This window comes from Ailuropoda melanoleuca, chromosome 12 (genome assembly GCF_002007445.2).
Source record: "Ailuropoda melanoleuca isolate Jingjing chromosome 12, ASM200744v2, whole genome shotgun sequence".
Lineage (NCBI taxonomy): Eukaryota > Metazoa > Chordata > Mammalia > Carnivora > Ursidae > Ailuropoda > Ailuropoda melanoleuca.
In genome coordinates this window covers 43,930,629-43,957,170 of record NC_048229.1, presented here as the reverse complement: position 1 = coordinate 43,957,170, position 26,542 = coordinate 43,930,629, and the positions used below count along the sequence as shown (strand labels likewise).

The window sequence follows — 26,542 nt, the reverse complement described above, 5'->3', positions numbered from 1 at the left end:
AGTACTCGTGTTCTGATTACTGATGTACCCAACTATGCCTGGATTATAGTATATCTTTGACTCTACCAAGACCTGGAGACTCAGAGATAGCCATAGGTTAAAATCATGACTAATATTTTAAAATTAGTGGGAAAATGCAGTCGGTGCTTTGAGGCCAAGGTGCCCATCCAAAAAGGCTTTTATGGTGAATAAAGGTGATTTTTGAGGTTCTCCACTGGGCTTGCCAAGATGCATGTCACATGGATCCCCTGTGGTAGAGGTTGGCTTCCAAAGGGGGTAGCATAGAAGTCATACAGATATGCATTATTCATAGTGATAATAGACAATATAATAAACAGCCTTGACAGCCAAGCAAGAACAGTGGAAGAACAGAACCACTGCGAATCCTGGGGGCCTGAGGTGGGTTTATTAAACGAGATCATGGTTCCACCATCTTGCTTCATACTTGGGCTAGTATCTCATGGTGCCGAGCGTTCTGGTTTTACATTTTATTTTCACTTATTTATTATCCGGAGTTCTTAACTCCAGAGACTTGTTAGACCGTGGTGATCACGTCCATCAGTGACTCCCTGCCCTGTGATACACAAATTGGTGAGTGAGGTCTGGCCATGCAGGTGAGTCACGGTAATCGGCATGGTGGGCGGTCACATGGCTGCCCGTGGTAGCAAGCCAGAAAACGGAGTCTATTTCTGAGAAGATATTTCTGAGAAACTTTTTTTTTTTTAAAGATTTTATTTATTTATTTGACAGAGATAGAGACAGCCAGAGACAGAGGGAACACAAGCAGGGGAGGTGGGAGAGGAAGAAGCAGGCTCATAGCAGAGGAGCCCGATGCGGGGCTCGATCCCATAACGCCGGGATCACGCCCTGAGCCGAAGGCAGACGCTTAACCGCTGTGCCACCCAGGCGCCCCTCTGAGAAACTTTTAAACCATTTCTTAGGCCTCCTAGGAACTGGCATCTCAGTTCTTCTCAGGTTCTTAGGATGACCTTCCATTAGTTCATATGTCACTAGCTGTAGATTTGGGACCTCTTTCCTCCTGCTTAAGAGCTTCTCCAGCAGAGTACCCCCAACCCTCTCTCACTGAGCCCTGGGCTAGAACAGCCTCTTGAGTTGGGTGGCTGAGTCTGGGATCTGCTTGAAACTCACTGATTCCCAGCTCAGGACTGACTTAGAGGCCCTATTACAGTGGAGAGTATGGTCATTCCTGTCCCACTGCCACTCACTGGCACCTGGATTCTTCCCTTTTGCCCCTTTCCCTGAGTTCTGATGTGGTGAAGAATAGGGTCACTTACAATCTTTGTAAAACTCCTAAATCCATGTTCAAAATAGGAGTCTCCATTCTCCTTCCCTACCAGCACGCAGCCTCCCCTGTCCTCTGTGGGCGAGGTGACGGAGCCATAAGGGTGGTACCGGGTAGCAGGAAGGCAGGTGGGGAATGACGCTGGTGAATCTTTCTCTCACCTGACTATCAGGTCCAGGCCCCCTCGTGCTGACCAGTGGCACTCCTCTTGCTGCAGTAGGCTGTGCAGAAGGGCCAACAGCAAGTGTACTTTTCTTGGGTTTCATTTATTCTTCACTCCAAAGTCCACAGATTTGCAAACTGGCAAGTGGGAAAGTTGATCAAATTCAGCCTTGTGTTAGATGCAACAATGGAAACAAAAGAAGCAGAAATGCTATCCAAAAATTTATAATACGTTTAAAAAAAAAAAAGGCAAGGTGAAGGAATAAAATAATGATTCAGTTCCACAAACAGTTCACACCTGCTTGCCCTGTGCCAGGTAGTGGGCTTGGCACCAATGACGCTAAGATGGCCCCACTTCCTGCCAGGAGCCCGCAGCCCATCAGGGGGGATCCATACACAGTGGCCCACAGAAGCGGCATCCCAGTTGGGCAGAGCCTCGAAAGAAGAGAGAGAATGGAAACGGACTTCAGGGAGAGCGTCCCACAGCAAGCATGTGGAGACCCTGCAGAATGAAGCCTTTTTGCAGAGCCTACCAGTGGTTTGGTTTGGTGTGGACAGAGGTGGGATGTTCCAGAGGAGACTGGAGAGGTGGCTGGGACTGGACTTGAAGGTCCTGATGATTTCTCAGAGGGTCGGAGGCCATCAAAGCCTCGAGGCAAGGAAATCACAGCTGAGCCCCTGCATTTGGAGCCCGTTTTCCTGGGGAGGCTGGGCTGCAGGTGGGACACCTGGGACACGTCCTGCAGGCTGCCGTGTTCACGGTCTGGGGGAGAGCTAGGACATACTGGACCAGCCTCTGAGGGGGGGATGGCAAAGAGGAAGATTCAATAGAGAGGAGAGATTTGTCCTTGCAGACGAGTTGGCTAGGAGGGAAGAAAGGGAGGGCTCACTCCATAAACCCACTGAGAAAGAAAGAAGAATGGGACACCATGCGCCATACGAAGTGAAAGTGAGTTTCAGCTCCAAATGTTTGGTTGGCCTCCAGCGTTGCAGGAACAAGACTGTTTTTGCTAAGTAGATATACAGGACTTCTTCTTTTGCTGTTCTAGAAAAAGCGCTGAATACGCTGTTTGGCTGTTGCCTGGTGTAAATGGTTGGGCCCATTTCTTTCCTTGTTTATTTTTCTGAGCAAATGAAACCCAGCCCTGGGCTCTGACCTCTCTGGGTGCTGGGTGGGACAGTACTGATGGGCTTCCAGGAATGGCACATCAACAGCTTCCGAGCATCAGGGGGAATGCAAGGGTTCTATTAGAACTTCCCAAACCAGATGTTTCCTGGTTGCTCAAGATGGCAGAAACGTGTGGGCGTCTGCTGTGCAGCAGAAGGGAATCACCCAGCATGGAGAACTATGGATTTCCACAAGAATCCGTCTTCTGTTCTGATTGGGAGCACGTCTAGAAAAATTTGATGTCAAGGCTTACTCTTCAAAATCTAAACTTCTTTAAAACCATACTGGTCTTGGCCACTTGGAGAATTTGGCTCCTGCCAGACATCTTCTATTGTCTCTTCTTGAAATGCTGAGGTTCTGCAAATTCCACCAGCTTAGCACTTCTAGCTCTGCTCCAGAGCAAAGCTCGGGGCACAGCCTTCTCTCAGCCCACCGCAAACAGGCGCTCCCTCTCGTGCGTGTCATGATCCGGTTGCTTATCTGTAAAGAGTTGATTGGGGGGAGGGGGGCGGATAAGTAAGTGAACCGGCTTAGTGCTAAGACCTGAGTCAGAATCCCAGGTGGAGGGATTGATGGCTTTTTTTTGTGTGTATGGAACCGTGATCAGCAAAGCATGGTCCAGGGCTCAAATCCCTCTCCTGTCTGTTTTTGTACAGCCTGAGAGCTAAGAATGGTTTCTACATTTTAAATTGGGGGGGGGGGAGAAGGAAGAATAATTATTTCATCTCTCAGGAAAATCATATGAAATTCAAATTTCAGCATCGAAAAAAAAGTTTTGAATTTCATCAATAAAACTTTGGAAATTTATCTCCTCCTGTCACAGAGGAACCTACGTAATATCTTTGATTTTGTGCCTTGGCCTGCAAAGCCTAAAATATTGGCTAGCTAACGTTTTATAAAAAAAGAATCTAGATGTTGGGAACATTGTTTTCTGTCACCCGGAATACCTGTTACAACTCTCCCTAGGATGGAAAGATCTTACACATTCCTGGCCAAGTTATTATTAGTTGGTAACTTATTATTTCTCCAAGTAACTTATTATTTGTTCAAATAGATATACTGGCTACTTTTCTGTCCTTTGCTAATTTGATTTTTGCAAAGTAAGTGCAATTATAGTATTGATACTATTGGTAGGAATGATGATGTCCTCTGAGCTGTGGGGGCGGGGCGGGGGAAGCAAGCAGCAGAGCTGACCTGCTACTCTTTGTGTCCGCAGGTCACAGGCCTTTTCAGTGCCGATACTGTCCCTACAGTGCCTCTCAGAAGGGGAACCTGAAGACCCACGTCCTCTGTGTCCATCGTATGCCTTTTGACAACAGTCAGTATCCCGACCGCAGGTTCAAGCGCTCCAGAGTCGACTCGGAGGCTTCTGGGAATTTCGAAGACCCCACAGCTGTCAAGGCGGGGAGCTCAGCAGAGCTAACTGAGGAGGGCTGCAAAGCCCAGGAGGAGCGTAACTGAGCAAACTGACCTGTATATTGCAATATTATTTTACACAGTTTTAAGATTATGCATATGGTAAAAGAGTTTGCTAACTGCATTCCAAGGGGAAAAAAAATCATGTACAACCCCCCTACTAGTGTATAGAACATTTAAAAAATTTAAAAAGATATCTATATATATATATTAAAAAAAAACACAAAAAACAAACAAAAAAAAAACCACACAAACAAATCCCCAGCCCTTGAAAATGGCTGCTAAACTGTTACCCCGGCAACAAGTACTTGTAAACAATGCAGGTGGAAGACAAGTGATTTCCGAAAGGCTTGGTGTCCTCCAAGCTTGAGAAAGCTGGGGGCCCCTTCCAACTCTCAAGTCGTCTTTGTCCCCCAATCATGCTCTTAACTGAAAAATGATACCATCTAAATGATTTAGTGTTGCCTTGAAGACGGAGGGGCTGTGTTTTCATTGTTGAAAACACCTCTATAATCTGCCACCAGCTGCTGCCATCTGCCCCCCACCCCTAATGAGATGTACTGAGAGGCAGCCGCGGTGCCAGTCAGGCTGGAGCGGTCACTGCAGAGAAAATCAATTCACGTGGTGTCCCGCCTGCACTCGCGGAGAAATCCTAGCCCGCCGCCGCCCGCGCCACGGCTGCCCGGCCACGCAGAGGATTGCCATCTTACACGTGCATTTTAAAAAAACCACACAGCCAAATGAATTATCTGCAGACAGATGCCCATTGCAGGTTTGATGAGTAATTCCTTTTTTTTAGATCAAATTGCAGTATTGAGGGAAATGCTTTTTTTTTTCCCTTCGTTGTTTTTTTTTTCCCCGAATGAAAAAGAAGTTGCTACTAAAAAAAAAAAAAAATTAGGGGTACATGATATAAAACGTTGTTTAGGAAAACTGGCCAACCCTATCCATAGAAGGTGCTGGTGAGAAATGGAAATTCATGTCATCACCGAAAGATGGTTTTTTATTATGGTTTTTAAAATTTTACTTGAATGAAGGCTGCTCCGGTCCTTATTATCAGCGTTGTTTCATGTGTTCGTTTTTCTAAGTATCACAGACATGAAGCAAGATTTTCTTCTCCGACAAGCTCTTATGAAATAGCTTGTATTAAAAATGCTAATCTAAACACCCTGTTCTCTATCTCTAATGAAGAAAACTGTTTGAGTTAAAATGTCTGTTTTTGTAAAACAAATGTGTTCTATATTTTTGTAGATTTTAGATTTTTTACTGATTGGATACTCCAAATTTATTGAGTTCTGCACCACCCAGAGGGAGATTTTGAGGGCCAATAATGAAACACTTAACCCATTAAAAAAAAAAAAAAAAAAAAGAGGAAAAAAAAAGAAAAAAAAAACCTAAGAAGACTAGTTAAGGGTTTATTCTTGAATCTGCTAGAATGGTGTATAAGTTCAGCCTCTTAACATACTTCCTTTGAGTGACACGAAATTGGTGCTGTTGCTTGTGACGGTAGAGACGTATTGAAGTATTAACTTCTTCTAAAACGAAATCATTCAGACTTAAAAAAAAAAAAAAAGTCGATATTTCCTTGCAGGCTGGGAGCACAGAATAAAACCCCAGGGCCTTAAAAACTTCAGCTCTGCCTACAGCAGTTTACAAAAATTCTAAACTGCAATCAATGTAAATAAAATGCTTAGCGCTATCCTGAGACCAGAAGGGATCTCAGGCTAATAAGGGATCGGGTTTGCATATGTGGTCCAGAGGGCGTCGCCCACCCAAGGTTCCAGTGAAAATGAGGTCGCTGTGCAACGTGGACCCATCTGGCATAGAGCAAGCCGCTTTCTCGTTTTTCTAGAATAGTTCTCACTGCCTTACTTAAATCGAGTTGATAATGCAACTGTTTCTATGATCCTAGAGGAAGGACTGAAATGTTACTGAAAACTTTCTGACTGTAGTGAGCTTTAGGATTTTAACTGCACTATACTGTGTTTGGTGACTGTGCCAGTCGCTTGCTTTCTGTGTGTTTGCCCTGCCTTTGGTATCTTAGCAAAGAAAAATATTAAAAAAAAAAACCCAAAAAAAGAAGAAAAAAAAAAGTAAAAAGAAAAAAAAAAGCAAGAGGAAAAAAAAAGTGGAAAAAAAAATGAGAGCCACATTCCATTTCTAGCACTTTGAGAGCTCTTTTGGTATTCTTTTGTGTTCTTCTGAGCATCGGCAGATGTGACAGGCAATAATTCTGTTTGTGACACTGGGAACATCCCCTCTTCTTTGTGGTGTGTGTGTTGATTCCATTTTGTCCAGTGCTACCGTCCTTATTTCCCCCTCTGACACAAGCCTTCTTTCCAGAACATTTGTAACTTGTAATACAAACAAGTGACAGCCGCAGTGATGCAGTGTCAGTTTCTGAATGTCTCCAGGTCCTCATATCTAAACATGTCAAGTTCTTTCCCTGTAACTTCTGTAGTCTGTGATGCTGGTCATAATACTGTCTACATTCCTACACAGAGAAAAAAAAAAAATCTATCTTGGAGGAAATCTGAGATCAATAGAGTAGAGGATTTTGTTGCTATGCTTGTAACAAGTAGAAAACTTTGTATTTAAAGTTTATTCTTGGTCATTATTTATTATTATAATACATCAGTTGACAGAACTTTATTCTGGTATAGAAAGTATTAAAAGTTGTTTTTTCAGCAATGACTGTTTTCTTTCTGCTGTTAGAATAAAATGTCTTTGAAGCGGTCCAGTTTTATCCCGTGTTTTACGCAATAAATCCTCTACCTCTGGAAAAAAACCCATCTTTTCCTATTCACTTATGTTTATTAGGAAGAGTGAACCATAGTTTTACATCTTCTTCAGACTTCAGTAAGGCTTGGTCAAACCCCACTTAGTAAAACAAAATCTCTGCACTATGCGGGGGGGATGGCCCTGCTGCTGCGGGCTTTTGCAAGACCAGTGAACATCTCTGTGCACTTTAAACAATGTGAGTGTGTACAGGACTGTGTGCACACACCCACGTGCATGTGTGAACTACGTTTCTTCAAAGGCTCGTGGACATCGATTTCAGGAAGGCTAAACTTATGGAAACACGTCTGCTTTTCCTATTATAGCAATTATCTAAGACACCGAAAGCATTGGGATCTATTATTCCCCTTTACTGGTAGAAAGTTGTTTAAAAAAATCATTACATGCAAGAAGTCTTTTACAGAGGATAATCTGAATTCTCCCTCTTGAAGAAAAGGAAAAGAACAGAGAACAATAAAGTCTATGGTATCAGGGTTACTGATAAAGCAGCCCTCTGACTTCGGTTCGAGAGGGTTTGAAGTGTGCTCCCCACACTGGATGCGCAGAGCTGCTTTTTGATTTGTTTCTTTGTCGCTGTTAGTTCGGTTTCAAAACCAAACTTACACAGTATAACCCGCAGCCCGTATGGAGGGCCCAAGGAAATGTTGCAAGCAAAAGCATCCACCCACATTGGATAGGAATTTGTCAATCTCCAGTTTTCTTTCAGGATCCCAGACTACAGGTGTGCTGGATGGGAGCAGGCGACTGGAATGGAGTTTTGAGCAGCCCCGACTGTCCATTGTTACAAACAGCAAAGGTGAGTCCCGAGGTTACAGTGAGGGGTTGGGAAGGGACCCTGTCAGAGTGGGAAGGTTGATTGAGAGGTTATAACGCCACATATGTGATGGATCCCAAACTGAAATGCCTCTAGGGACCAGGCAAGAGCCCCTAGTGGTGAGAAGAGAGTAGGAATGGGGCGGGGGGGAGTGCTCAGCAAGTGCTTGTCATCTCCATGAGGAATGTGGCATCAGGGCTTCTGAATTTTCCAGAGACACAGAACACTTAGATTTTGTATGAAGGCTCCCAAGTTTTACATGTTGGTTTAAAATGTGTTTTCAAAACCTGCATAATAAATAGAGGGACAAAACGTGGTTTATCCATATAAGGGAATATTATTCTGCCCTAAAAAAAGGAATGGGGCACCAATACATACTAAAACATGGGCGAACTTTGAAAACATCATGTTGAGTGAAAAAGGCCAGTTACATAAGACCACATATTATATGATCCCACTTATAGGAAATGTCTAGAATGTCCAGAATAGGCATGAGGACAAGTTGCAGGGTCGAGGTAGGAGAGAATGGGGAGTGACGGTGCACAAGTTCCAGGTTTCTTTTTGGAGTGATAAAAATGTTCTAAAATTAGGTAGTAATGATGGTTGCCCAAGTCTGAATGTACTAAAAATCACTGAATTGTACACTTTAAAAGGGTAAATTTTATGGCATGTGAATTATATCTCAATAAGGCTGTTATAAAATAAAAATAAAACTGGAAGAAGGCCTTTCTACGAAGCATCAATATATATTTCCATCAAAATGTTTTGAGCTCTCCGCAATCATAGACGATTGTCAGATTAGCACGTTGGAGACGATTACAAAATAGGGGGTGTGCAGACTCCAATTTGAACCCTAGCTATATTACTTACTGGGTGCTTGATCTTGAACGATGTAACTGTCTTGAGTTCATTGGTCGTATCCGTAAAATGATGAAATTAAACTCAATAAAGTAGGAAAAGCGTATGTAGGTTTTGCAAATTTTAGTGCAATTTGTAAATTTTAGTGCAATTTGTAAATTTTAGTGCAATTTGTAAATTGCATTATCGTGGTGTAATAAGTTATGGATAAATTTGGGATCAATTTCACACCCACCAACACTGTATGTTAAACTTCCATGTTTGGGGAAAGGCTCCCTGGTGGTCAGGATTCCTCCACACCCACCCCCCTTCAGACAAGACAGTCCTGGACAAATGTCTTAAGGTCTCTGTTTTCCAGTTTCCTAATTTAAAAAAAGAAAAAGCACAGTTTTAACACCTTTCTTGCCATTTTCATAGTATTGGGGAGCAGAAGGAGCTGGGAGAGCATAGTGTGGGGTGCAGCAAGAGAAGAATTGGTCTTGGGGCTCAATGCTATTCCACTCAGTAGTTCAGTAAAGTTTACAGAAGACCTACTGTGTGCCAAGCACCAGGCCTCAGGCTGGAGAGACACCGGTAGGTCAGGGATCATGCCCACAGATCACTGTCCGGGGAGAAAACACTTCAGCCTGTTAATTCTATGTAAACATGGAATGTCTGGAAGAGGAGATTCAAAGATAGCACGGATCTGCCACTTCAGGGAAGACTTCCTTAAGCAGTGACGATGACCTGAGACGCGAACGCATGCGTGCGGGGTCCAGGAACAGCACATGCAAACGCCCATCCGGGCAAGGATGGGGCTCTGCACTCCAGTCTCTACCTCTCGGTAGCTGTGTGATCCTAGCAGATTATTCCAATCCCCCAAATCCATCTTTATCTATAAAGTGGAAAACAGTGTCTACAACAAAAGGCTCTTTGTGTGGTTAAATGAGATAGTATGTACCCAGGGAGCTGTGCAGAGAGCCCGCCAGGGACCCACCAGGTTCTAAGGACTGTCATTAAAAGCGACAACAGCAGGAATCCACCTAACATTGAAACACAGTGCATCCTGCAGCCAGGATGAGTGGATCGTGGAGACATGCAAAGGACTTCAAGAGATTTACAGGATCCCAGGGAACTGGCAGTTACCTCTCACACCCGGAGGCCTCAGTTCCCTGGGAAGGAGTGGGTGGGAGTCTCCTACCCTCGTTCAGGGTCTTTGCGCGGCTCCTATTCATCCCTCTATGGACCAGCTTGGCCACGCTGGCAGCCGCGCCATTTGTGGGAGGAACCAACGTAGACAAACGTCCTGGTTTTCCCAGGACAGGGGACTTTCAACGCTCAAGCCAGGGCAGTCCTGGACAAACCCAAATGACTGGTCGCCCTAGGATGAAGCACACTCTTGCTACCGGTAACCCGGGAGGCCAGGGTAAGGTCCATCTGGGGGGAGCCGAGGGGCTCAGAGCAGGGGTTGGGCTGCCCAAGACTTGGGTTCCAGCCCTCCCTACCGCAGCCCCTTGGCTGTAAGGATGAAAGGTGACAAGGCTCACGAACCACTTCCCACGGCACATGGCACCTGGTCATCATTTTACCCGTTCTTGCCGAGTGACTGGACCAACATTTGTTCCTACTGCCGACGGGGTGGGGAACGGCTCGCCCGTGAATTTCTCTTCCAGCAGCCAGAAGCTGCTGATACTCAGTGGTAAGCTACTATTTTGTGCTGAAACTTTTATACAGCTAACCCTGCTGTCTCTTGTAGTTTGGGGTTTGCACACTTCCCCTCTCTGTTTAACATCTGTATTGTAACAGTATATTACGAAAGCCTCACCTGGTGTATTGTAAGCACAATCCCAAGGAAATTAGTGTTAAATATTGTGATCTTCTTTTCAAGATAGAAGGGCTGGGCACGTTCCACCGAACTAGAGGTATGTTTCCATGGGGAAGGAAAAAAATTCAGAGTGTAATGCAATATTAAAAATGTCGCCCAGCTGAGCATTCCATGTAAGGGTTTGTGTAGAGTTTTAATCTCTTCACCTGTTGGTGTTAAGAGAAAAGAGGGAGATGGAGAGAGGGAGGGAGGGAGGTACACAGGGAGGGAGAGGAAGGGCTTATGTGAACAGGGAAACCTCAGGCAAAGAGGAGGGGGAAAATTTAAATGATCCCAGACTGAACTGTTTTGCTGTTAATACAGAAATACAGTGCAAGACACATTTAATGGGCTCTATTTTTTATTATACTATGCTGAATAATTAAGTTTGAGGCTAAGTGTCACATGGATTTATCTTTTAATTAAAAAAGCATGGTTCACGCATATTTGAGTGGTAGTCCAAATAAATGCAGTATAGAAATTTATGTTTGTTTATCTAGGTGTTAATTACCTAGAGATTGTTCTGGATTACTTCTTTTTATAAAGTGTCATAGGCTCGTGTCAGAACGAATAAAGCTTGCCCATGGAACCTTATCAATTTGCTAACTATAGTGCTGGTCTGACCTGAAGGGGGGCAGGGGAAAACTTTGGGTCGGGATTGTTGTGTATACACACACCCACATTCAACCCACACCAAATAAAACAGTCGTTTTAGAAAATATTTCTAAGACATAAAGGCACAAATATATCTTCGTTGTTTTACAGCCTCTTGTCCACCGCTATTTATAAAACATGTGATTATTTATGCATTGGGTTATGAGAAGTTGGGCTGGAAGAGGCCACAAAGGAGGCTCCATCAATCCAGGTACCTGAACCCTGGAGAGGTGGAGGCAGGGTTTCCCCGTCGCAATGGGGCTGAACAAGAAGTTGGCTACTGTGATTTGTCTAAAATGTGTCAGCCTCCTAGCTGCTCCCAGAGAAGGCAGCGGGTGGGACAGGGAGGGAGAGCAGAGTTGAGGGGGGTTAGAGGTCACATTTTTTTAAGTCAAGGACACACACCGAGAAAGGGAAACCGGAACCACCCCCCCCCCCAAATTGTGTATCACACCTTGGGTCAGCCCCTGCCTTTTTCTTTGTTTACAAACTGATTTTTGATAGCAGATTCAGTCAAATGGCTTGGAAGAAACGGACGGCTTTGGTCAAAAGGTTCAACTTCAAAGAAAGAGATTTTCCAAGGGCAGGAAGAATTCCAAATCGGTCTAGGAATGTCTATGTTGGGTGCGCTCCTTTGTTCCGGGAGGTGTGTTTTCCCTGCATTTTCTGCAGCGCCTGGCCTCTTTCTCCTGCGCTCCACGCCTCCATTTTTGGCTGTCAGATCACCAGAAAATCAATAAAAGTAACTGCGGGTCCCGGGGGCTTCCCCGAGCTTGCTGGGCCTTCTCCCCGGGCCGCAGGGAGAGCAGGAGGGGAGACCTGGACCGGCCCCCAACTGCGCTTCTGTCCTGCCCAAGCTGGGGGAGCATCCGGAGCCCCCAAACAGCAAAGCAGCCCTACGTGGACGCTCTCCGCTGGGTAGGGTTTCATTTACAATTTTTGTTTCCTTCCTCTGGGGGACTGGCGGCCCGCAGGGTCACTTGGCGGCGCGCCTGGAGAGGTGCGCCCGGCGGGCGCTGAGCGAGCGGGGCACGGCGCCAGGCGGGGGCGCCCGGGGCCTGCGTGTCGCCGCGGGTGGGGGGCGGGTCTCTGAGGCGCGGACCCCTGCACCTGGCCTCTGCGCCAGCCCCGCGCCCCCTGGGGATCTGGGGGATCAGGGCAGCAGACGGCGGTGGCCAGAGGGGGAGGGCCCCCGCCCCAAGGCGCGGCTCTGAGCCCGCCGGTCCCCGCGGGCCAGGCTTCTGCCTACGAAGGGGACAAATGCGCCCTCCAGCAGCTCTGCGTGGAGTCCAGCATCGAGGAGGGTGCGCGATGCCACGGCGCCCGCTGAGAACCCCATTACGGCGCACAGGGATCAATGCTTCATATCTTTTAAATTATTGACGCTTAAACTCGATTTTCCTCCCAAATCGCTGCCCATTTCCTCCTGGATCATTGCTGTTGTCAGCAGTTGGGCCCCCACAGTACTGCGGGTGGAGTGGGGGTGCTGTCGGAGGGGTGGGGGAGCAGGTCCCTTGTTTGTGCCTGAGCCCCAGGTGCTGGGGATACAGGGGAGGACAGCAGAGGGGGGTCCCTGACCAGTTCCCCACCCCTCACCCCCAGCCCCTGAGTCAGACAAACCAGGTGATTTGTTGGCAAGTGGGGTGGGGAGCCCTTCTAGAACAGCGGTCAGAGAGGCCCTTAGGGCTAAATCTCTCTGGGGAGGAGTCTCTGGGTGCCTGCGGGTCCCCACCAGCCTTATGAAAGGAGGGCCCCGGATGGAGGCAGCGGGGAGTGTGGTGTTTGAAGGTCCGTGTTTAGAGGTGGCAGAAGGGGAGCCCTGCAGGGCTCTAGGGTCCAGGACGTAGGTCTGGAAAACCATGAAAGAGCCGTGGGTCCAGAAATACCAAAAAGTTTAAGTGTTTTTTTCAGGCGAAATTACATAACATGAAATGAACCATTTTTAAGTGTACAATTCTGTGGCACTTAGTACATTCACAATGTTGTGCAACCACTGACTCCGTTCAGATCCGAAACATGTTCCTTACCCTGCAAGAAAACCCTATCCATTGAGCAGTCATGCTCTACTCCCCCTCTCCCAGACTCTGCAAACACCAATCTGCTTTTTGTCTCCATGAATTTACCAGTTCTGGACATTTCGGGTAAATGGAATCATACAATATGTGACCTTTTGTGTCTGACTTTTTCTACTTAGCCTAATGTTTCTGACCTTCATCCACATTGTAGCAGGCCTCAGTGTGCTGTTCCTTTCTATGACTGAATAATATTCCACTGGATGTTTATTCCACATTTTGTTTTTCCACTCATCTCTTGATTGCTTTTGTCTCTTGGTTGTCTCAAGTAATAGCACTATGAATATTTGAGCTCCTGGTTTCTATTATTTGGGGCCATATCACCTAGAAGTGGAATTACTGGGTCACTGGGTAATTCTATGTTTAATTTTTTTTTTGAGAAACAACCAAGCTCTATCAGCTTTTTATTCAACAAATCGGTTTATGTCACCACGTTGCTTAAAACCCTATAATGGCTTCCCTTACATGAGAATAGAATCTATACTCTTTCCCATGGCCTTCCTTCAAGGCTCTACATGATTTGATCTTACCAGTCTCTCTAACTCCATCCTCCCCTTTTGCCTCAATACCCTCCATCTGTAGCCAAAATGGTTTTTTGTACCTTAGGGGTGCCAAACCTGTTCCTGCCCCTGGGCCTTTGCACTTGCTCTCCCCTCTTGCCCTTTCTGTACTGAACACCTTCCCTGTCTTAGGTTTCCATTCCGAAGTCCCTCCTGGAAACTTCCTGTCATCACTGCATCCATGTGTTCACATTCCATCCTCCTATGTCTACCTTCCTTGTGGCAGGAATTAATTACTCTCTAAAAATGCCTTCTTTACCCCTTGGTTTACATGCTGATAGGTTTGCCTTCCTTGCTGGAATAACATTTCCATGAGATCAGAGACAAACAATGCCTGGTACAGAGTAAGACCTCAAATAAATACTTATCAAGGAAAGAAAAATTCCCAGCCCAATTATCTTTGATAATAATCACTAGGGTATTGTGGAAATTTTGTTAGTTATAAAAAAAAAATGTTCCCTCAGCAGTGTCCAGAAATGAGGCCCCCGAACAGGGAAGAATACCGACTAACTCAAAGGCAGAGCGGCCATGTCCCTGAGAACTGGGTGTGGTCCTGCTTGCTCAGAGTGTGAGTATCTGTCTGCCGGCGGGCGAGAGGGGCAGCAGTCCCCTGCAGGGACAGAGCTGGACTGATAGCCCCGGGCGTCGGGGTCATTGGAGACCAGCTCCCCAAACTCTACAGAAGGGCTCACAGTTGAGTGGGAAGTGGCAGTCAGGAGACTTGAATCCAAGTCCAGTCCTACTAAACCAGACACATGCCGTCACCACTCTGAGCCTCAGTTTCCCCATCTGTAAAAGGGGATGCTACCATCTGCCATAAGGCTGAGTATGAGCAACACGTGAGATCATGGGGAAGCCTTTTGCAAATGGAAATGAGACACACGTCAATTATTACCACAACCATTAATAGGGAGAAATATGTGTGCCCTGCCCGTGCCAAGGTGTGGGTGGGGAGGACAGAGCCTGGCAGCCTGGTCAGCATCTGCTGTAGCCACCCTGGTTCCCTCGCCTGCCCTGGTGACCCTGGCCACACTCATGTCTGTGACCCTGGGGTCAACGCCTCTTCTTAATGCCTTTCCATTTCTCAGTTTGCTGACTGGGGTGATTTTCGGTGAGGTCCACATAAATACTTCAAAAATAATTCACGATGAAGAGGAACGCTTCTGGAATGGATGATGGCACCAGGAATTAAACGCTTTATAGGGCCGAGCGTAAATTATTTTAATGCATGTAATAGATCCGCCCAGGGAGACTCAAGCCCCTCTAGGTCATGCCTCCATGCCCCCAGGGCCCAGAGGGTGGTGGGAGCAGGTGGCTGGGAGCCTGCTCTGCCGGGGCGTGAATCATTCCCCTCTCCAAAGACCAATTCCCCCAGCACTTAGGTCCTCCTAACCTGAGGAAAGAATGGAAGGTTTCCACGTCTGGCCAGGCGGAGCCAGGAGCCAGGGGACAGATGGGCCAGTGTGAGAGCATTTGTTAGCAATGACGACCGCCTGACCTGCACCCTGCCTTCCATTCATTGTCTGCCCCTCTCGAGGGGGGTGAGGAATGCTGCTATATGGCATTAGGCATTTAAAATATTTTGTCTTCCTTGAAACTGCTGGGCGGCAGGACAGACGCTTCAGTTCAGGTCATCAACAAACATTTTACATTCACACTCATCGCCATGTTCCTGCGGGAAGACATCTTCGAGAACACCGCGCCCAACATACCCAATTCAAGAGAGGAGAAGCTCAGGGTTTTGTGAGCCCAGACATGGAAAATAAACACAATGGTGATATCTAAGGGCTATCGGAGTCATATTTATAGAGCGATATCTAAATATGATTGCTGTGGTTTTGTAATTACTGAAGAAGTTTGTAATCCCAGAAAAAAGAATTCATTGATTCCAGGATGGGCAAGTATGACCTCTAGGGTCAGCCAAAGCATGGGGACCGTGCTGTATGTTGGCCAGGTGTCTCATATCGGGAGAGAAGCTTTTATTCACTCAACGTGTAACGATCATGCCTTAGTTCTAGGGCACGTGCTAGGTGTGGGCTGTCCAGCGCTGAGCCAGACGTGAGCCCTGCTCTCAGGAGACCTGCGACTGCTTCGTGACCTCAGGAAGCACCCACGTCACAAAGCGGCAGGAATAATGCGGTGTGCTCTCTTGAGTTCTGGGACGAGTCGCCTTGCACCGACGGCTCCTTGATGGCCTGTCCCATCTCTATCTGAAACTCCAGCCTCTGTAATTCCATCACGCACACCAGTGACAACGCGGTTGAGCCTAAGAGCAGTGTAACAGAAAATTAGAGTGACTATTTCCAGGGAAAGCATGGTGAGGGGAGGTGATGGCCTTGAACGATGCACAGGATCTGGACGTGAGGGGCTGAGGGAGAGTGGGAGAGGAGATTCCAGGAGGAAGGGTCCATAGGTGCCCCAAAGCAAAGATCCGAAGTTTCCTGTGCACGGGGTGTCTTTGACCAGTGAGCGGGCCAGGAGGGTCTGAGCCCAAAGAGAGACGGGATGGGAGGGTTGAAGGAAGAGGCTTCTCAGGGCGGGTAGACGTAGCATGGCCCCAATGTGTTCTCCTGGTATTTTTCATTGTCGTGTAGATCGGGGGTGGGGGGACTCACAGACTCTGTTACTGAAAGAAGTTCGTGGGCTGGTAAGGAAATAAATCATGCTCTACCCCAGAAGGACTTTCAAATGGAAATGAAAATTGTAGCCCCCAGAGGGAATCTTCTGAGGCGGGTGATGATTACTGCCCACCAGTGGTATAAACGGAGTGTATCATCCACCATGAAGCCTTCCCCGTCCACCTCTGGGACAAATATTTTCTGTCCGTGCTCCCAAAGCACACGGCTCTGGACGAGAGTTCGGGACTGACCACAGTGTGCCATGGCCGGTTGTCTCCACTGGGGCTGCACTGGGTCCTCTGAGGCCAGTAGCCCACTCTTGTTCATTCCTGGATTCGTGATGACCCATAATGGAAACCTCATATATGCTTCCTGGTTCCATCTATATAAATACAGCAAGTTTAAAATCTGGACTTCCTGAATTTTAGTTCAACATAACCACACCATCTCCCATTTTAAGTTTCTGGAAAGGAATCACTCAAACCATCAAAAATATAATTGGCTCTTAGATGGCAAGCTTGTTCAGCGCCAGATCGGTGTATCTCTCGAAGCCCTAGCACAGTGCCCGGCTCCAGTGTGCGTCCAGTCAAAATGAATACCATGGGGCCCTAGCTCATGGTCTCGACGCCCTGCCCCATGTCCCCTCAGCTCAGCTCTGAATCCCGCGGCAGCCGCAGTGGACACTTCCCAGCCACAGAGAGCTTCCTGCATAAAGAACCAAAGGAGCACGCCCCATTGCAGGCAAGCCTGAAAGTGCTGGGGGTTGAATGCCCCGGGGACAACCCTTGCCATGTGAAAGAAGGGGGTCAGTGGATGAATGCCCCGGCTCTGGCATCCTCCACCGCCCTTAAAGGGCCCTCCACAGGACGAGCCCCAATTGTCCATCCGTGCACCCCCTTCTGGAGTTTCTCCCATCCTCGCCTTACCTCCCCACTGCTCATTTGTGTCTTCTGGGATCATCCCATAGATGAACTACAACACCATTCTTGTCTCACCAAGTGTCTGCTTTTGGGGGGAATGCAGACCAAGACAGGAGCTAAATAGCTGTACGAGTAAATATTGAAAGAATGAATGAACATAAAGGTATGAGCGTGTGCGTGGGATGATGGAGAGAGGACAGGGGTCTGCACACGAGCTCTGCACATCCCATAGTCTTCCCTGGACTGGTCTGAGACCGGGCTCGTTGAGGCGAAGGTTCCCAGAACACGGGCCTCTGTCCCACCAGTGCGGCCACACTGGGGGACCAGCTCTCAGCAGGTTCCCAAAGCATGCTTCCACCTGGAGTCTAAGGAAAGCATAGCCATTAATGACGGAAGGAGAGGGACAGGTGTCCTCCACACCACAGCAAGCCCATGCGTGTTTGGAGCAGAGTGTTGCAAAAATAACCCAGAGGCCCAGATAACTGAGAGGGGAGAGGGGGGTATGGAGAGCGGGGCCGAACGAGGAGAGGATTCGGCGCCTCTTCCAGATGGCTCCTTCCCACCCCCCACCCATTTTGATACGAGGACAGGAACGCACCATGTACCTGAAGGCGGAAACAGAAGGCTCCACCAAAGATTGGACGGAGAAAGCCAGACGCTGCGGAACAGCCAGCCTTCTCCCGGGACCGGCTGTGAGCGCTGCTAAGAATAGACCCGGGCCAGGACGGAGTCTCTCTCCGCAGGAGTCTTGGGAACATTCTAAACTCGTGCAGCCGAGCCCACTCTGCCACAGCCTGGCTGGGAGGGGGGCTCCAAGCGCAGGGCCCCTACCTCTGCAGCTGCGTGCAAATACCCTTTCTGGAAACAAAGGGGTCATCATCTGCAGCAGACAAATGGCCTTTCCTTCCTGCGGCGGACTCAGTCACTTTGCATCCCCTGAATGTTTTCAGTCGCTGTGTATGCGCCAAGTGTCCATTGAGTGCACCGTCTGTGCTTGCCACGGAGGGACACAGGAGAGAGAAGACATCCCTGCCCTTGAAGTCTGCTTGGAAACACCAGACCATTGGATGGGGCAGGGAAGAGAATCCCAGGGAAGTCCCCTGGTGTGGAGCAGGGAAAGACGCTTCAGACTCAGTGGGGGACAGAAGGACAAGTAGGACCCAGATGGGGAGAAGCTGGTACTTGGGGCCAGGGAGGAGAGACCTGGGGGTGTCTCTAGGCTTGAGAAAGCAGAGCTGCCCGGAGCCTGCTGGGTGGTACCTATGAAGTGGAGTAATAGGTCACACAACAGCACCGGGGGGCAGGGACTGGTTGGACAGAAGTGGAACAGCAACGCGAGGGGGATCCTTCGAGAAATTTACCAATGGAAGATAAGGTCAGTGTCGGGGTCAGTGGAACGTAAGGTCAGTCTGGCAGGCCTCTGGTGTTGGGGTATTCTGTCTCCCTACTGCTGTTGATTAAGAAGCACACGCCCATATAGCACGTTGTGGGGAGCAAACCCTGCCCTCCAGCCAAAACATGGCAGATACCTGTACTCCCATCTTCCCTGTCTCAGGAAACCTACGACCGACCCAGCATGCTAAGAAATCAAACTCTTCTTTCTTTTCTTTTTTTTTTAAGGTTTTATTTATTTATTTTAGGGGTGTGGAGGGGCAGAGTGAAGGGGAGAAAGTGTCTTAAGCAGACTCCACACCAAGCGTGGAACCTGAGGCGGGGCTCGATCCCAGGACCCCAAGATCATGACCTGAGCGGAAACCAAGAGTCAGACATTTAACCCACGGGGCCACCCATGTGTCCCAGAATTGAACTGTTCTTCAATATTTGCTTCTCTAATAAAATCCTGCAGTTGGAACAGCACAGGGGCTAAGTGGTTGATTTTTTAAGGGTGGTAACCATGCTAGGGTTAGGTCGTGGAGGTGGGCAAGGCTCACAGTCTGCACTGGAAGGGAGCCGTGGCTTTGACCCCAGGCGCATTACAGGGACAAGAGTGTGTGCCCAGTGCGGGCCTGACAATGGCTCTGTAATGCTGCTGTGTGTGCCCGCGTGCACTGGGGGGACAGGTGTTGACTGAGCTCCCACTGTCCGTGAGTCTCGGTGGAGCAGGGATACACTGAGGACCAGCGTGTCTGGTGTCCCAGGCTCCCAGGGGATGCCAGGTTGCCCACAGCAGTAAGGACACTGACTCTGTCCCTTCCTTTCTTAGTGCAGTCTTCAGATGTATTTCGAGAGCCTTCTCTGTAATAGGTATTTACCAGGGCTCCCTCCTGTGTGGAAGCCCGGACCCTAGGAGGAGACAGAGAAATAAATTAAGGTTTTCAAGGAAAGCCATCGCAAAAGCCAGGAACGAACCGCAGTCACGTTACTGTGATTTTCCCTAACACCAGGCCTCAGGCTCTCCCTACCACCCTGCGGGAGAAGGGCCCCAGGAGGTGAGGGCAGCAGGGATCCTCACTCCTCACTCCACTCTGTGCCTTCTGGTTGGTAGGATTTGGGACCTGTCATCCCCAGAGTGGCTGCGTCCACGTCAGCCGGACGGACACCATGAAGGCCCTCTGGGCCCAATCTGCTTGTCCCTCCTTCCTGAATTCTGTTTTGGTGCTTCTAACTGGCGTGGGTCTCCTCTCCCTTCATCTTTTAGAAATCCAATTTTACAAGCTGTTGGGCTTGAGTGTGGACTGCTGCATTTTATTAATTTGAAAAACTATTATTTTTAATGACCCCGGTAGCCAGTGCTCCCTGCCACGGCCCACGCCCCGGCTGCCACCCACAGGGAAGAGCCCTTTGTCTGTGGGCAGCATGTGGCCTTGGGGCTTTGCGATGAAGCATCATGGCTTTCTCCTTGGGCTGTCACCGTGAGAAGGGAAGCGGTATTTGGGTTTTTGCTTTTGTCTTTTGTTTCTGTAATTGACTGGGCAGCACACAGCCCTCTCTGTAACACCCAGACGACTCCTGGTGGCCTGCACAGGACTGACCAGGTCCACTCACTGGCACCAAGGTGAAAACAGACCTCGTTTCTAGACTGTCTTTTCCTCCCTTGTCGCAAACGAGGCCATTTTGGCAGTGGGTGGTATGTGCGGTCATGGCAGCTGCTCTGGGCTTTGTTCCTTGCTGCCCAACTCATGGCTTCCTCTGACTGCTGAGACCCCCGTACCCAGCCCCGGTGTCCCCAGTCCATCAGCTTTATTTCTTTGTATGCCCTCGATTCAGTGTCCCCAAAATCAGCCTCCCCTAGAAGCTCTGTCTAGTTCCTGCTGTACCCCACCCAGCTGTTTGGGATTCACGTTAGACCCCTTCCTTCTCCCGGGGGCCTCCGTGGTCTCTCCTCTTCTGAGCTCCTCTTTCTTTCTGATCTAAGAGCTTGATGGCACAGTGGCCTCCCTTCGCTGAAGGGACCAGGCTCTTGAATCATACTCTCCTGTACATCCTTGGGGTCTCCAGGATAGGAGGAGAGATCACTAAGTGCTTGCTGTGGGGTTGACCAGTTGATGACATGATGGCTGACTGGACCTGTGGTCTGTGTAGCTGGGTGGATTGGTAGCTCTTTTGGGATTTCTAAGATCAGAAAGGGCAGAAGGATGAAGCTGCAGAAAACACGAAAACGGATCTTCCTAGAGGTCTCTTGTTTCGCCGTTGTGGTCCCACATTTACCGCATCCCAGAACCGCAGACCTGGGGACATGGGGCAGTAAGGCCTGCCTCCCAGTCACCAACCAGCATGGTTTAGAGAAGCCCCTTGCCACTAATAGGGTCATCATTTAACTGATGGCTGCTTTCTCTACCAGGGGTCCTTAGCATCTCAAATAGCCTCCTGTGAGCCTAAGCAAATAATGCATTATGCTTATTTTTGCATGTTGGCTTACAAGGCTGACTGGTCTAGGACTGCGCTGTAATTCTAACGGCCCCTTCTGAGGACACCGTCATGAAACAGAATATGTAATTTATAGCAACAATGGCGCAATCTGTTAACTTGCTTATCCTTATTAGACAGTGGTCAGTGATCAGTACACGCGGGTTGACCACCTGCTTCTGCCCTTCCTGATGTCGGCTTTGCTTCTCTACTGGGCATGAGTTCACGCTGAGTCCTGCTCTGTGTGTATCTGCGTGGAACCGTGGAAGCAACTTTGATTCTTTCATTGGTCTGACCCAGGTTGGGATCCCAGCTCTGCCTCTTGATCAGTGTGTGACCCCGGGCAGGTCACACGTGCTCATCTCTGCGGGTGTGTTGTGAGGACCCAGGCACCGGCCGCTCCTGGGCAGTGGGCAATACTGTGCGGGTCTGTGCCGGGGAGCGGCGGTAATGGATGGACTCGGCCTTTTGGTTCACTGCAGTATTCCCCTAAAGTAGATCATTATTCTGTATGGAATAAATAGTGTTATCGGGCTGATATGCTTAAGGCTAATGAGCCCATGTCTAGCATCTGAGAAGCCAGATAACAAGACATGTTTTTCTCCATTGGCTTCTATTGATGTATTAATTAATGAAATCCAAGATTCCCCTTTGAGCTGGAGGAGTGTTTAAATCACTCCTGGGCTGTTTGTAGCACATCTTCCCTCCTGCTCCTAGATGCTGCAGGGGGCTGGGAAGGGCAGCGGGTCTCCCTCTCGGGCCTGGCTCAGGTGGGAGCAGGAGCGGGCACCCCACCTTCTTCATCAGGAAGGGCCAGCTCTGGCGGCCTGGAGGGCCGTGGGGCCAGGCCTACTGTGGGGCCAGGCTCAGCCCCTGCTTCGACCCCCTTCCTGTGGCATTTCTGGGCCTCCGAAAGAGCCCCAAGATATGACCTCTCAACTTGCTATCCTGATATTGACTGAAAACCTGCCCATGAATGAGGCTGTATGACGCCCAGGCGAGGCTATCTGCATGCTGTTGGCTGGTTTGTTTTGAGTGATCATCGAATACTGCAAGTGACAGCATGGTAAATGTCACAGTTTTGGCATTAGATATGTTTGGGTTTAAGCCTGACTCTGGCACTTACTATCTTCACAAACTCAGGCAAGTTGCTGAAAGTCTCTGAGCCTCAATTTCCTTGTCTGGGAAGGGGAGACGAGGATGATGATAGTGATGTTGGCGATGACAATGGACACCCACACGGTTGTTTGTGACCTGGCCTGGGTGACGAAGTTCCTGGAGGACAGTCTGCATAGAGCACATAATTAAGGGAGACAGGGATCGTTATTATGTGTAACAGTGATAGCATATCTTATAAAATACGGAATGGCGGGGGCGCCTCGGGGGCGCAGTGGGTTAACAGTTGGACTCTTGGTTTTGGCTCAGGTCATGATCTCGATCTCAGGTTGTGGGATCGAGCCCCACGTCGGGCTCAGCACTCAGGGCGGAGTCTGCTCGAAATTCTCTCTCTCCCTCTGCCCTTCCCCCACTGTGTGCGTGTGCATGCACGCACGTGCACTCGTTCTCAAATAAATAAATAAATAAATAAAAAACAAAAATGAAACGTAAATATGGAATGGCAGAAAAAAGATCAGTGGAAAAATATTTCTTAGAAAAGTGACATTGCAGTATTTTTCATTCTTTCTAGTAACTTAAGCTTCTCTAATAATCTCTCAAGAGCATACCTTAAAGAACTTGCTCCAGTACTTAAAATCAGTGTGTGATTAGCACTTTATTTGCCGTACAAAAGTGAAGGGAACTTGAGAAAAAAAAATTGTTTTCATAAGTAGCTTACATGTCTTTTAACAACCCTGCTGGATCATTCATTTGCATCTTGGCCCCCAGAAGTACCCACATACTCTGTACCCCATAGTTAAACATGGACCCCTGTTCCCCGCAGCTAATTATGCACCCCTCACACCCTCAGGTAACCGTGTAGCCCCATGCCTCATAGATAACCATGTACTCCCGTACCCCACAGGTAACCGTGCACCCTCGAACGTCACGCATCCAGCCCAAACCTATAGTCAAGTGAAAGTTCTTGGCCATCTACTCTCTCATGCGTGAAAATTCCCAAGACTGCAGCTGTCACCTCCCAGCCTGAAAGAGCAAGGCAGCCTTGGACCATTCTCTATTGCAGCCATCTTGGCTTGCTCCTGGAGCCTCTCGGAGTAGGGGTTTGGGGGGAGCACGGTAAGGTGTCACATGTCTCACTGGGCTGTAATTGTAGGCAGTGCTGTGTAGCACCGTGGTGGGAAGTGTGCACTGAAGGCCCTGGGCCCTCCACGGTGAGCCTCCGTGTGTCTCCCTGGATTGCACTATGGACAGCCAACAGACGACGTGATGTGGCTCCCATTCGCTTCCCGCACATGCTGCCAGATCGCCGCGATGCCTGGTGCCTGTCGGCGTTCACCGACCACAGCCCCCTAGCCTGCTTTCATTTTGCATTTCATATCCTTACACCTAATGTTTTGTAACTCAGATTCCACTCTATTTAGAATCAATAACCACTTAGAATTAAAATTAGAGCCGAACTATAAACCATAAAAGCCCCTGATTATTTCATTAGTAATTTGCTAATTGGCATTAGATATTTAATTACACATTCCAAATATTTGATGAATTATTTCAGCTCCACATAGAAAGTCGGTGATGGGGACTATGGTTTTTAGAGGGATCAGTCACAGGAAGTGTGAACGTGTTTGTGTGTCCGAAGCTCGAACAATATGTCTAAGGATCCACTCTTCCTTGAAAGGAGCCCACCCAGACGGTCATTAAGTCTCCCCCAGTCTCCCCTGGCATCCAGCGCCCTGAGCCTCTGTTCCCCCCAGCCCTCCTCCATCAACAGCACCTTCTGCTCACCCTTTTCTTATGGAGACATTATCTTTTCTGCTTTGATCTGCTTCCCACAACATAAGGTGATTCCCTCCTCCCTTCTTATCCCCCTGATGGGCTGTTTTTTGACGTGGACAAGAAGGAGTCCACTTCTTCCTGCTCACCCCTCTCTCACCCTGTCCCTTGTCCTCCTGGGTCCTCCCGCAGCCGGCCCTGTCTGCATTGGACACCAGATGGCCCCCACAACCTTCTTAGAATGGATTTACATTACATGCCACTCTGGCTCTGGCTCCCTCCCTTAAGGTGTGGGAGTGCTGTTTCTCTAGAAGAAAAAAAAAAAGATAATTTCAGTACACGAAAAAAATGCACAAATGTTCATTTCTGTTTCTTCTGGGATTCTTCTGACGATAAGTGGGCACTGAATTCATGCAGCCCCCAAAACGTGTTCTGCTTCTTGACGGTGCCTGGGACCCCAGTCTGTTGGGCACCAGCCTTATGGACCATAGTCTCCATGGGATGATTCAAAAGTGAAGTAGAAAGATGTATATTTAAAGCTAGGTGTTTGTTCTCAGTCTGTCTGGCCCTCTGCAGACATCAGCTTGTCTCTCTGTTGTGTGGATAGACTGACAGCCAAACTGGACCTAAAAAGCAAAACGGCACAGCTGTTCTCATACCGCGCTCACCCTGTCCTAGAGCAAGGGGAGAGCAAACTATTTTTCACGATCTGCGTGTCGAATCCTCTGTTATTCTCCTAACACATTGTGGCAGGCCATATGTGGAACTTCCAGTGACCATCGCAGAGAAACCCAGGGAGGATGGGCAGATATTACAGAAGAAAAAGCTGCAGCCCACCCACAGACCTGCAGGGCATATCAGAAAGAGGCAGATAGCTCTTAAAGGGCCAGCGTGCCCAACTCGGTGCTGGTGGAGGAAACACCAGCTGCGGGCCCATCACCTCCTCCAGCCACGTTTCTCCCATGCACGAAGGTATGCCGTCGGGAATTAAATCAAGAACTCCAGCAGCCCCTTCTTGAAAGATGCAGGTGCCCACTTCTTCCCTAGCAGATTTGCTTCAAATTAAGTGTTGTCATTATGGGATGTCTTTACTGGGAGGCACAGCTGAAGCGTGGAGACCCCCCCTGTGTTTGTTCACAATCACTCTTGGGAGAAAGTAGAAGCAAGACAGAGAATTGTGTCTGGGCACTTAACCCAGTTCCACTCCTAACTGCATCTTGAGACCATCACTTACCTTCTCAGGTGGCTCAGTCATAACAGCATAAAATAGGGACGGTGTTCCCTGCCCAGCTCATCTGTAGAGGGGATCCGCTTGAGATGAGGTCTTGGAAAAGTCACAAGCACCAGTCCCAGGAAGGGCAGGGAAGTGGAGGGGCTACGGATGTTGGCTCACTGGGTCATTAGCTTTCCCACTCCTTATCTGACTGCTGAGCTTTAAAATTTATCTGTATTTTAACCAGCCTGTGTAAATAGATATACCAATTTTTATGAGAAGCTGCCTCAAATCCCTTTGGAAATAGAGTGGGTATAAAATAAAAACCAATGAAATAATTTTTCAATAGAAATCTAGCTGCAGTGATCAACACAAAGGAGCCCTTTTGCTCCTCTCTGGCCCTGGAGTCACTTTGAAATAGTGATGCTTCCAAAAGCGTGAAGTTTGTCCTGTCTCTGAAACTCCTGGATTAGTGCCATGAGAGGAGAAGGTGCGAGTCTGCGTACATCAGCCTTCAGGCACGTCCCCAGAGGGCTGAGGCCGAGCTCCAAGCCCTGGCCTCATTTCTGACCTGGCCTCCCTCCACACCACAGCCCCAGGGCCCCCCAGAGCCTCTTCAACCTGACCCGGACCCTCTTTCTGGGCTGCAGTAGAATTTCCACAACTTCCCAGACCCTTGGAAGAATCAGCTCTCACTGGCTCAAGATCGATGTTTAACAACTGACTAAAGAGAAAATCCCATAGTTTAATTGGAAACGAAGAATGGTCTCTAGAAAGAGCTTTATCATCTGGGTAAATCTCAAAGTCAAGGTGTGACAGGTCTGATGGACTGATTAAGTTGATTCACTTTGCCTGGCTTTCTTTCTCCTGCTTTCGATCCTATAAGACCTTGAGGACCAACAACAGGGCAGTCTCCTACAGGGAGCCTTTCTGGATTGCAGCCAGAATGCACCCCAGGGTCTCTGTCACGTCCCTCTCCAACACTTAACCCCTGTCTTGGGTAATGTCAGCTGTATAGAGGCTCCTTCCTTCCAAGGGTCTGACAGTACCTGCACGGCCTTCCTCTGTGTTTGTCCCGCAGCCGAAGGCCTGGCACAGAGGAAGTGCTCAGTAACTATTTCGGTTTTGAATGAGTGGATGGAAGAAAGAAACTGCAGATATTGTCTTTGAGAGCTGAGAAAGGAAGGCCCCTGATATTTCAGGATGCCGCTGACTACCCTGGAGAGAGCATGGTGAGGACGCTCTGCACAGGGTCAATGTCAAAGCTTTTGCCTCTGGACCCAGATGCTGCATGGAAGAAAGTACCGGGAGGAGAGGCTAGGGAAAAGGTGTTTCTGGAAAGGGCAAAGCGAAGAGTCCCTCTCCCCTGATGGTGAAAGCTGCTATGGCCCTTGGGGCTGGTCTTCC

General features: G+C 48.5%; 1 protein-coding gene and 1 long non-coding RNA gene across 17 annotated transcripts in view; both read left to right on the top strand.

Annotated features, from left to right (window-relative positions):
• The window catches only part of ZNF536 (zinc finger protein 536), a 431,212-nt gene extending 424,433 nt beyond the window's left edge, over positions 1 to 6,779 (top strand). For all 16 annotated transcript variants that reach the window (XM_034638014.1, XM_034638019.1, XM_034638018.1 and 13 more), the window contains one exon: positions 3,850 to 6,779. In XM_034638014.1, the coding sequence (XP_034493905.1) occupies positions 3,850 to 4,094 (245 nt within the window). In that variant the 3' untranslated portion in view covers positions 4,095 to 6,779. The remainder of the gene's footprint in view (positions 1 to 3,849) is intronic.
• A 4,926-nt stretch (positions 6,780 to 11,705) lies between these two features.
• Positions 11,706 to 26,542, top strand: part of LOC109489108 — a 75,207-nt gene continuing 60,370 nt past the window's right edge. Inside the window, exon 1 of the long non-coding RNA XR_002142061.2 lies at positions 11,706 to 11,935. This is a non-coding gene — a long non-coding RNA (uncharacterized LOC109489108). The remainder of the gene's footprint in view (positions 11,936 to 26,542) is intronic.